Below are 11,637 nucleotides of genomic sequence, written 5' to 3' on the forward strand. Positions count from 1 at the left end.
TTAAATGCAGCAGAAATTCTTTGGTTCCCCAGATATGTGCTTCAACACAATCCTGTCTCGGAGCTCTACGGACAATTCCTTCATGGCTTGGTTTTTGCTGACATACACTGTCAACTGTGGGACCTTATATAGACCTTATATAGCCTTTCCAAATCATGTCCAATAAATTGAATTTACCACAGGTGTACTCCAATCAAGTTCTAGAAATATCTCAAGGATGATCAATGGAAACAGGATCCACCTGAGCTCACGTTCAAGTCTCATAGCAAGGATCTGGATCTGAATACAAATATAAATGTGATTTTTTAAATATTTGTAATAAATTTGTAAACATTTCTAAAAACCTGTTTTAGTTTTGTCATTATAGGTTACTGTGTGTAGATTGAGGAAAAATTGTTATTTAATCCATTTTAGAATAAGGCTGTAACGTAACAAAACGTGGAAAAAGGGAAGGGGTCTGAAAACTTCCGAATGCACTGTATGCAGCAGCATACAAGACATTTTTGGACTCACCTGGTTGTGCTGTGCTCACAAAAACAGAAAGGTTTTTGGTGGTCCTCGTGTGCAAAGTTTGTCATCAAGATTTGTCATCAAAGTCAGTCATTCTCTGGATTTATGGTGCTTTTAATACAACTGGCAACTTTTTCCCCCCAGTTGGAACTGTTTTTTACCGAGTTCCCAGTTGTCTTGAACTCACTGAATTCTTGAGATTTTCCAGTTTCGAGTTCCCAGTTGTTTTGAACTGTCACGCTGGATTGACAGAAACTGTTTTGACCCATGTTGTTGTGTAATGTTCATGTCCAATGGCCGATGAGCACCGATATGTTTTATCTATAATTTCTCTCCATATGACAAGGATTTTGCCAATAGATTGTCGACGTGATTCATGATTATGACTGCTTGTCTAGCTTGCTAGCTAAGATTTTTAAAGTATGATGTTGACATGATCAGTCCAATCAAAGCTATGGTAGTTATAATGTGACTTGATGTCATTTTTTTTGTGGCCTTGGATGGGCACTTCTAATGTAACTCTATGGCAGCACCCAACAGGCTTGAATTGTCGAGCTCTCCCGGTAGATTTTGCGGTGATGTTGAGTCCCCATGAGTGACAGTATACTGAGACAATCACAGCGCAACTAGAGAACATTATCAACCCCTACTGTATTTTCTGCTGGCTGCCCCACCACCACAAAAAGCACTGAGCTAGGCTGAAACACCTGCATTTTGGAGCTGCCTTACTCAAGAAAGCAAAAAACAGACCATGTTTGTATGCAGCTTTACTAACTCAATTATGTTTTTTTTTACATTGTTTGCAAACTGATGTGACACGTATCAATGCCAAAATAACATGCAAAATAGGCAACAAAAAACAAAAAGTGGGGCTCTGGGTACATTGTATATCTTAAATGTATGTCTACATTCAGATATACCCTTCCATTTCTTATCTGGGACAGGGATGTAGTTTCGATGTGCCAATTTGTGGGGAAGTTCTCTGCATTTGAAGCTATTAAACCCAAGAAACTGGTGTGCGAGATTCTTAACGTGTTAAACAAGCTCGGACTCCATGTTATCAGATCAATTGTGTTGTGTGCCTCTTTCGCACAGATAAATATTTGTTTTCTTTTTTTGTGGATGTACCTCCTCGTGCAATTCTGTACATGTTTTCCATCTCTTGCTGCTGCTCAAATGAACTTCCCTTCCTTGGCTGCGCTCTTAAAAACCTCAAGGGGGGCAAGACCCCTGCTTGTTTTACACTTGTATACACGGGGTATGATGATATCTGCAACAATAAAAATGCACCATCTTGATTCCATATGGATGACACATTGCAAAAATAATATACATATTATTCAGAAACCGGACACTGTAATCACCATTTGGATGGGGTATGGTGGTCATTGGCTCAACTTACAAACATTTTGACCATATTAGCCCACACAGCTACAAGGATGCACTTTCATGCTGGGTTTATTCCATGCAGCTGTTGCAGGAATTAAATTCCTCTGTTTTAATACCCAATTAAAATCAAACACTCTGTCAATTCATAAGGATTTGTATGACCCTTATTTGTATAAAATTGATAGAGCCCAGTCTTAAAGTCAACCAGCAGCTTTTTACCACAGGTTATAAAATGACGTCAGCGTTTTCTAAATGTTCCATCTTTTCTTGACACTGGTAGAAAGGCTCTATAGTTCAAGCCTTCCCACCTCGCCTAGAGCCAAGGTCAGCCAGTGTAGATAAGCATTCTAGCCAGTAGGGCGATATAGTTCATTCATTTCTACCAAGGAACAGACAGTCATTGTTCTAATTCTTGATTATATTTACACACATTATATTCAGTACTAGGATTAAAAAGAAAATTCATACATATACAGTAACATAATAGTATTCTGATTAGTCAGTCCTGATTGAAATGTATACATAATTAGTCATAATTGATAAATAGTCCCTTAACAGCAGCATAAAGAGAACCAAACTGATTTATAAAACAAATCTTAAAACTATCTGGTTTAGATACAAGAATCATGAAACCTATAAGACAAAATATTAATTTGACTTTGTGAAAACATTTTTTGACCAGCTTGCTTACTACTTTATCCATGTGGTTTTCCATGTGGTTTATAGACTCCATTAAATGATAATCTATTATACATTTTGTGTATGGTTTCCTAGAAAAAAGGGGTGGCTCAACTTACTCCACTCTCCCCTACCGCTAGTAACAGACCAAAACAACTATGTCTCTACAACCATGAACAACATTAAATGTAAACAAGAAATGTTTGGTATTAATACAGGATTAATAAAAACAAAAGTATGTAATCTTGCTAGGTTCTCTTTTGTACCAATGACCGTTCAAGAGCATACGGTTATGCGTGCCTTCGGTTGGCCTGACATCATCCTATAAGCCAGATGCACCGGCTCTGTGAGGTTCGCCTTAAAGGTGTACACGTGAGTCTTCCCACTGCACTGGCTGACGTTATAGAAGCTCAACCTCTGAGTCTTAAAACTCAGCGTGATCTCCAGTCTATGTACTGCCGGGGTTCTCTTCAATGGGACATCATGGCCCTGCTCAAAGGACCTGAGCAGGTTATTGAACCACATCAGGCACCAGGAGCCACGGCTACTCTCTAGGGCACTCGCTAGCCCGCTGCGTGCTAGCGCCCCGCTGTAGCACACCCCTATGATCCAGGGAGAAGATCCGTCCAGCTCCACCTCCCAGCGATGCTCGCCTCCGTAGAAGCTCTGGGTGCTCAGCACCTGGAGGAAGTTGCTAAACCTTGTTGGCAGGGCCGGGTAGGGCTGCTTTTTGGTGCTGAAGGTCACCGTCTTCAGGTCCTCCGACAGCACCAAGCTGGGGTGGGCAGTGTCTAGGTCAAAGGTCACCTCTGAGGGGTTGAGGACATTGCGTAGGGAACGCTGGGCCGTCCCGAGTCCCTCCCTCAACTCTGCGCTCCTCCGTTCCAGCTCGTCGCAAGCGCGGCCTGGGTTAACTTTCGACTCAGGACTGGTGTTGTCGTGGTCCAGCTCCTCTAGAGGTTGCTGGGCCATCAGCTCCATGATGTGCGGTTGTGCCTCCTGAAGCCCCTCACTGAACACCCCACTGTCTTCCTCGGTCAGGAGGGATTTGGCTCGGAGCTGGGCATCCCTCAACTTCACTCGGATCTCGGAGACTTGGTGTACTCGGCTGCCTAGGCTCTCCTCGGTGGGGCGCAGTTCCTCTTCAATCAACTCTGTCATCCCAGTAACGTAGTTGATCGTCAGCTCAGTCATCTGCTCCAGCAGCTTGGCTGCCTTTCCTCTCAGAAGGGCATTAGCGGCCCGGACCTCAACCTCCCTCTCCTCCTCCCTCCTCAGCTGGTCCTCAGCTAGCTGCAGCCTCACCGTCAACTCCGTTACCTGAGACGCTAATAGAAGTTTAGCCTTCTCCATCTTGGTCGGTTGGTTTTTCAGAAAAGTAGGGGGCGCTGCAGCTGCATCTCCCAAGCCTGTGTGTTGTAACTCTTGTTGCTCTATGTCTAATAGACATTCAGAGGTCTTACCATCATTTCTCTGGTTAGGTGACAATACCCCCTGGTGGAAATCACCACCATCTCCATCTGTGACAGATCGGACCTTTCCTGTTGTGGTGGCTTTATAGCTCTCGATGATGCTGCACATCTTGAAGTTCTTCACGAGGGCCTGGAGGCCCTGGTACTCAACCTGGCATTCGGGACAGCAGTGGTGGGCCGTGTCAGTGTCCATGTACTTCTCAAGGCAGGCTGAGCAGTAGACGTGGCCGCAGGGCAGGGACACAGGGTCGGAGAAGAGTTGCAGGCAGATAGGGCAGCTCAGGTCCAGCACGAGGGGTCCTTCAGTCTCAAACAGTGACATGCTGGCAGTGGCAGGCTCTAGAATGCACAATAAAAAAGAAACAAAGTTGTAAAAACAAAATAATTCAGGTAATTTTGCAAGCAATTTCTGTTCCGTTTGTGCTTTTCTAATAACCCATTTCTTGTGGTTATTGTTCATGCAACGCCTGGGAGAAATCCTCACTATAGTACCCTTTTTTGAGAACGATATCTCAGTTTCAATGTCTCAGCTTGGAGAGAAGAAGAGGTAGGTATTGGTCTGTTACATGCATGAACCAGTATTGGTCTGTCACATGAATGAACCATTATTGGTCTGTCACATGAATGATAGCAAACATGAATGAGAATTAATTAATTATGAATAAGCTAAATCATGCAATTATTAGTTCTCTTATATACTTACACAGAAAGTAACGGGACTGCCCCGTGAGAGCTCCTGATCGACATGTGTACTTGGTGCATTGAGTTGGTTGGAACCTTTCCAGTGCGCTGATAAAGAATGATTCATTTAAGATTGACTTTGAGTGTTCCAGTGTAAGAATTTCCACAACATAACGCTCCAATTTTTTTAAATCATGGCTTTAAAAACGTAAGCCTATGCAACATTAACCAACTAAAAACAGTTCTGTAGCAATGAGGTTTGTGGAGTAGGCTGTGGACCCAATACATTAGCACGGCATTTTGGCTATGCTTGAATTGCCCTGCCAATGTTGTTCTTCTCTGACCATTTTTAAATTATATTTCAACATGCTAGTTATTGGATCACACTGGTAATAGATAATTTGTTGTATTACTTGTGAGGCACAGCTGAGTGAGCATAATAATTTCCAGATATGTATTTTACTGGACTGATGTCCTGCATCTAATGGTCAGTCTGAGGGGAGGGAGGGCGCAGCGGTTAGGCTAACTCTCACTCATATCCCGCTGCTCACTTTCCCTCCCTCCACTGAGCAAAGTGGACACCGTCTTCCAGCTGATGGTGAAACACAAGTCGTGCTGCATTATTTCTGCCTCATGCACCAATTCATGTTGTTAATCCTATGACCAGAGAAAGTGAAATATTCCTTGATATTACAAAAAACAAGCCGCTAATAATAATGCAAGCTTATCGGAACACTTTGCCATACTCACTCATTGCATCTGCAGTGCTGGTTGTAGTGTAAGTAGGGAGAATGCACATTTTATGGCTTATAAGTGTTGAACGAAGTGTTGACAGTATTGAATAACAACTTAAACGTGAACTTAAATTTAAAAAAAACAGCAGCTTTGTGCTGTATTCGTTGAGTGTCTCTGTAGTCATGGTTTTAAAATATTTGCAAAGTCACAGTATCAACTTTGCGGTACATTCAATGCTCAATTTTACAGTCCATGGCTCGAGGAAACTGTGCATACAGGGTGATCGAAGCTATCTGATTGGCCAGTGGTAGCACTATAGGTACACTTAAAAATGTGAACACTTTGCCTTCCTGGCGCTAGCGCTGCTGAATCAAATGCACCTAGTGCCAAAAGCGCAGAATTTGTTTTAATATAAATGTTTTTTTTTTTTTACAGAAATGTTTGGTGATTGACTAGGAATGCCTTGGGAGATCAGATCGACCAGTTGATCTCATCGTTTGGTGACCACTGCCTTTTAGGGACAGCTTGAAATTTACTGTGGGGGAGCTGGTCCAACTCAAGGTGTCAAAAACAAAAATGCACCCCCCCCCAACGTTAAAAATATTTTCGCATGACCCTCCCCTTGTACTGTAAAATAAACTGAACACTCCCCCCCCCCCTCATAATTAACTCAAAATAATGTTTACCACCACAAATAACAATAACATGGGTATTGACTTTGCCACTTCAGCATGCTTTTGTGGCATAGCCAATGCCACGCAGGGCTACGGGCCAGAAGGTTGAGGGTTCGCCGACCACTACAGACGAGCTCACTCGCTCTGCCTGTTTCATTACAATATAATCAGAGCTGGCTGCAGATAATGATCAGCTACGTTTGAAATTATATTTTCAACATTTTGATGCCATATTTACAATTATATAAAATATATCAAACAAATTTTCCACCAAAAACTTTGTGGCAATGTACCACACAACCAATAATTCAAAGCATACCGACTTCTGGGACATCAATATCATGGTTTGCATTTTCAACAACACAATAGACTATGTCAATCTCGACTAACAAAAAATACGTCCCTGCCTACCTTCGCGTGCCCAGTGTAGAAGGCTTGGCAATCTCCGAATGTCAAAAAACAGCAAAAAGTTTAATAACAGACGTCTCTTTCAATTCATCAATTGCCCGCTGCACAGTTTGGATGGATTGATTGATTTTATTTATCAGTAAAATAAAAAAACATATATAAAGAAAGATTTTTCAAAATGCGCAATAAAGTCGTGCCTTCCATTGCAAATAGTCTGGGTAGCCATTTGATTAGCTGTTCAGGAGTCTTATGGCTTGTGGGTAGAAGCTGTTTAGAAGCCTCTTGGACCTAGACTTGGCGCTCCGGTACCGCTGCCATGCGGTAGCAGAGAGAACAGTCTATGACTAGGGTGTCTGGAGTCTGCCAATTTTTAGGGCCTTCCACTGACACCGCCTGGTATAGAGGTCCTGGATGGCAGGAAGCTTGGCCCCAGTGATGTACTGGGCCATACGCACTACACTCTGTAGTGCCTTGCGGTCGGAGGCCGAGCAGTTGCCATACCAGGCAGTGATGCAACCAGTCAGGATGCTCTCGATGGTGCAGCTGTATACAGTAACATTACAGAGATGGAGAGGGAAAAAAAATGCTCAACCTCCAGATGAGTATGAGGGGGAGTTTAAGTACAATTCTTACAAGTTTGTTTGTCTGGTACCTTATTCTTTAGATATTTGGAGCTGCTGGTGAGCCATGATGTGCAGGCATAATCAAGATTTATGGGAATATTCAAAAATCTTAATAAAAACATGCTATTTCAGTTTCCTTTAGGAAAATTTGGAGGCAGACAACATGACAGGGAATATTTTAATTTAATGGATATTTAAAAATAAAACATTTTTCAGACATCCATATGCATTCAGATCCAACCTGGTGCAGCCAGCACCATTAATAACAACGGATGTTGGCCAAATGAGCCACATGTGTCCTTAAAAACAGCCTATAACAAATTACAAAAATACTATTCCTTGTGTAGTATATGCAAAACCTAAATCCTATTTTTTGGGGGCTACTTCATAAACAATAATTGTCCATCTCACAGTTCAGCTGTCAGAGATTTGAGCACTAACTGTTTCAGGGCACTGCATGCATAGGCCTATAGGCTTAGGCAGTGTCTAGACTTAACAGCTTTGGTATTCTGATCATAGAATTATGATCATGGAATTCCAAATGAGACATGCATCTACACCTACATTTAAATGTGTCTACCATGTCTAGTGTTTCTGGATTCCCTTTTCCCGCACTATATTGAAATGCCAATATGCAATCTACAAAAAGGTGGAATAGGCTAAATATGATAACACAACTGATGGCAGTAGCGAACTACTATAGCTAACTAGAAAGCTAACATCTGTAGCTAGCCAGCAAGCTAGCAAGCAACGCTAAAGAGACTGCAAAAGGGTTAGCATAACTCCTGCCAAACAAAAACAAAAAATATATAAATATTAATCGAGCTGGCTAGCATTTATGAGGCCAGCAAATACGTTCCTTATGTATTTCCTCCAACGTTATAATGAAAAGGTACCTGTCGGTCCCGAGACTTGTGGGAGGAGTACTGATGACATCGGTCACTTTATGCGCTTTTCGGTAGCCTGATTGGGTCCAGACTGAGGAGAAATCTGCACACAACACATCCATGACCACCTCCTGAAGTGGTCAGCCAGATCTGAACACATTCAGACCAAAAGTGACTTTTGTGCGTCTAGATGGGTCTTTTCAATGCAATTTTCGTATTCTGATAGCTGAAGTTGTGTCAAGTGTAGACACAACCTTAGGTGTCCACTGTATTACACACACACACACACACACACACACACACAGTACCAGTCAAAAGTTGACACACCTACGAGTGTTTTTATTTTTTACAATTTTCTACATGGTAGAATAATAGCGAAGACAATCTATTAAATAACGCATATGGAATCATGGAGAAACCAAAAAATGTGTTAAACAAATCTAAATATATTTTGTGTTTGAAATACTTCAAAGTAGCCACCCTTTGCCTTGACAGCTTTGCACACTCTCAACCAGCTTCATAAGGTTGTCACCTCGAATGCATTTCAATTAACAGGTGTGCCTTGTTAAAAGTACATTTGTGGAATTTCTGTCCTTCCGAATGCGTTTGAGCCAATCAGTTGTGTTGTGACAAGGTAGAGTTGGTATACAAAATATAGCCTTATTTGGTTAAAAACCAAATCCATATTATGGCAAGAACAGCTCAAATAAGCAAATAGAAACGACAGTCTGTCATTACTTGAAGACACAAAGGTCAATCAATACAGAAAATGTTTGGGATGAAGGAAAAGCAGCTAACAAGTTCTCAGCATATGTGGGAAATCCTTCAAGACTGTTGGAAAATAATTCCTCATGAAGCTGGTTGAGAGAATGCCAAGAGTGTGCAAAGCCATCATCAAGGCAAATGGTGGCAACTTTGAAGAATCAAATATATTTTGTACACTTTTTTGGTTACTACAAAATTCCATGTGTTATTTCATAGTTTTGATGTCTTCACTATTATTCTACAATGTAGAAAATAGTAAAAATAAAAGAAAAACCCTTGAATGAGTAGGTTTACAGAAGCTTAGGCCTAACCCCAGAGATATAGAGATATGACGGGGGCATTCTACGACACAGACATGCATTTCTTTAAGTCAGGATGGCTACTGCATCTGCTATACATAACTGTATTTCAAAGATAATTAGTAAAAATCCAAATAACTTAACAGATCTTCATTGTAAAGGGTTTGAACACTGCTTCCCATACTTGTTCAATGAACCGTAAACAATTAATGAACATGCACCTATGGAACGGTCGTAAAGACATTAACAGCTTACAGACATTGGGCAATTAAGGTCACAGTTATAAAAACTTAAGATACTAAAGAGGCCTTTCTACTGACTGAAAAATACCAAAAGAAAGATGCCCAGGGTCCCTGCTCATCTGTGAACGGGCCTTAGGCATGCTGCAAGAAGGCATGAGGACTGCAGATGTGGCCAGGGCAATAAATTGCAATGTCCATACTCTGAGACGCCTAAGACAGCGCTACAGGACAGACAGCTGATTGTCCTCACAGTGGCAGACCAGTGTAACAACACCTGCACAGGATTGGTACATCCGAACATCAGCCTGCGGGACAAGTACAGGATGGCAGCAACAACTGCCTGAGTTACACCAGGAACCCACAATCCCTCCATCAGTGCTCAGACTGTCCGCAATATCCTGAAACAGTCTTCCTCACGTCACGTCATGTTCAACTGTCGGAGACAATTGGAGCACAATGGTCTGCCTTTATATCATAGGCCTGATTTATCTAAAGATTAATAATAGCCACACCATACCAAACTGTCACAAGCATTTCTAAACTGTATTAGGGTAACATCAAAAAGTAAGTCAAGCTATTGTTTTCAGGGAAAATACGAGCAGAAGAGCAACAGTAAACCCTGTGCCCTCCCCTGTGCTCAATAAAACCCTCCCCAAAATAAAATCTCCCCCCAGTAAATTTCGATCTGTCCCTTAGAGTATGTTTGGATGGCCAAAACATGCAGTTACGTCTCTCGGGGTTGTAAACTGAGGAAAACTACACCCAGTAGAGGTTTACTCATTTGATTAAACTACCAGCTACCATCAAACAGCTACCATCAAACAATTAAACCTACTTCCTCTTGTACAGTAGAGCAGGCCATATTATATCATGTGGATGTGTCAGGTAAATTTATTTGACTTGATCTAGTCTAGAAATGAAACAAACCTTACCCGCATGCCCTGTAGCCCTTCTGAATGAGGTAGAGCCTATATTAGTTCATAATTCATAAAGAAACTCAGACATTTGGAAATCTTAGAACACAATCCCAAATGTATACCGAGTGACTAGGCTAAACTTAAGCAACATGTCAGAAATCTCCAAACTGTGGCCCTTATGAGCTCAATGTCCAATATGTCTACGACAGGAGAGGAGTCGCAGATAACTTTCGATTTCCTGGGAATTACGTTTCTAATTCACGCTGCCGCGCAACATTCACGTAAACTCGCGGGATCAGGTGGCTTTGGAAGTTTCTATTCCCGGTGTCGCTGTAATACAAAACATGCAATTAACCATAACAAAAGTATCTTACCTAAAATCCTGTTTAGTAGGACACGATATTTTCAACGTGGAGACTTTGTCGTTGTTGATATTGCATTAAAATTCGACTTTTTTTTTTCTCACGCGCATTCGGATAGGAACTGCACAGATCAGCACCTGTTCATCACCGCACAAATGGGGATGGTAATTTAGGTCAATACTAATAGTGAAGACAAACTAGAAACATGATAGTTGTCTTGAATTAGCCGTAGCCTACTTCCACCGTGGCATCAAAAGTACCTGTCCATGATAAAATGAATTATTAACCTACTTCCTGTTATGTTGCAAGTTAGCTGGGCGTTCACTGTAATTACAGTCAACAAAATAAAGAGTGGAACAGTCCTATCCTGTAATATTAAAAAGGGATAGCAAACCCAGATTACAAAATTGTATTTCGGTTCCCTTACCGTATAAGCAGTCCATGCTTAGAAGTCCCTGGAACTGTTTTCACATGCTAACGTTTTAGCATTTGTGGCATAAATCCCATTATATCATTTTTTGGGCATCATATTCAAATTCCCAGGGAAACTAAACCAAAGCATGGCTTGCTGTCGAAAGTGTGTCAATAGACTGCTTAAACCTTCCGCATGCTTCGAGTTTAAACTCGGCAAGGCGAACGAGTGTGCTCGCCATAACCATAATTAATCTAAGAACGCAAAAGAAAAAAAAAGTGTCATTAATTTTGACATTTTTGTCAAGGAGATTTTACATCCAACTAAGATGTTTGATGCAGTATTTAAATTGATTTTTATTTTTTTTATAAAAACGATTTGTAAACACTTAATTGAAGAATCCCTACTGTTAACCAATCACCTACGTAGGGGCATAGACTTCGGCTACTGACTTTGGCTTGCCTCAAGACATTTGTGTGCGCACTAGCAGCCGAAATAACCCTTGCCGAAAACCAAAACAAACAAAAAAAAGTCATAAAATGCTGTTGCCAGATAATTGAATGTTCATTTCTCTTCCATTTTA

General features: G+C 41.4%; 1 protein-coding gene across 8 annotated transcripts; it reads right to left on the minus strand.

Moving 5' to 3' along the window:
* Positions 1 to 1,264: 1,264 nt before the first annotated feature.
* On the minus strand, positions 1,265 to 11,502 carry trim107 (tripartite motif containing 107). Of its 8 annotated transcripts, none has more exons than XM_036984056.2 (4): positions 10,296 to 10,540; positions 8,067 to 8,160; positions 4,753 to 4,838; positions 1,265 to 4,388 (listed from the first exon to the last, which is right to left on the minus strand). In XM_036984056.2, the coding sequence occupies exon 4, from the start codon at positions 4,369 to 4,371 to the stop codon at positions 2,854 to 2,856; it is 1,518 nt and encodes a 505-aa protein (XP_036839951.1). In that variant the 5' UTR covers positions 4,372 to 4,388; positions 4,753 to 4,838; positions 8,067 to 8,160; positions 10,296 to 10,540; the 3' UTR covers positions 1,265 to 2,853. The 8 variants fall into 8 exon arrangements, with proteins under 8 accessions (XP_036839951.1, XP_090097968.1, XP_021466251.2 ...); XM_090241842.1 differs by having other exon boundaries at positions 8,067 to 8,207; positions 10,296 to 10,535; XM_021610576.3 differs by lacking the exon at positions 8,067 to 8,160 and having other exon boundaries at positions 10,296 to 10,535.
* Positions 11,503 to 11,637: the final 135 nt, after the last annotated feature.

This window comes from Oncorhynchus mykiss, chromosome 7 (genome assembly GCF_057628025.1).
Source record: "Oncorhynchus mykiss isolate SJ-2025 chromosome 7, ASM5762802v1, whole genome shotgun sequence".
NCBI lineage: Eukaryota > Metazoa > Chordata > Actinopteri > Salmoniformes > Salmonidae > Oncorhynchus > Oncorhynchus mykiss.

Bases quoted from the DNA above. Each gene is read 5' to 3' on its own strand.
- trim107 (XM_021610572.3), bottom strand. From the start codon at position 8,106: ATGTCATCAGTACTCCTCCCACAAGTCTCGGGACCGACAG. The intron at 4,389-8,066 runs GTACCTTTTCAT...TGTGCATTCTAG, and splicing joins ACAAGTCTCGGGACCGACAG to AGCCTGCCACTGCCAGCATG.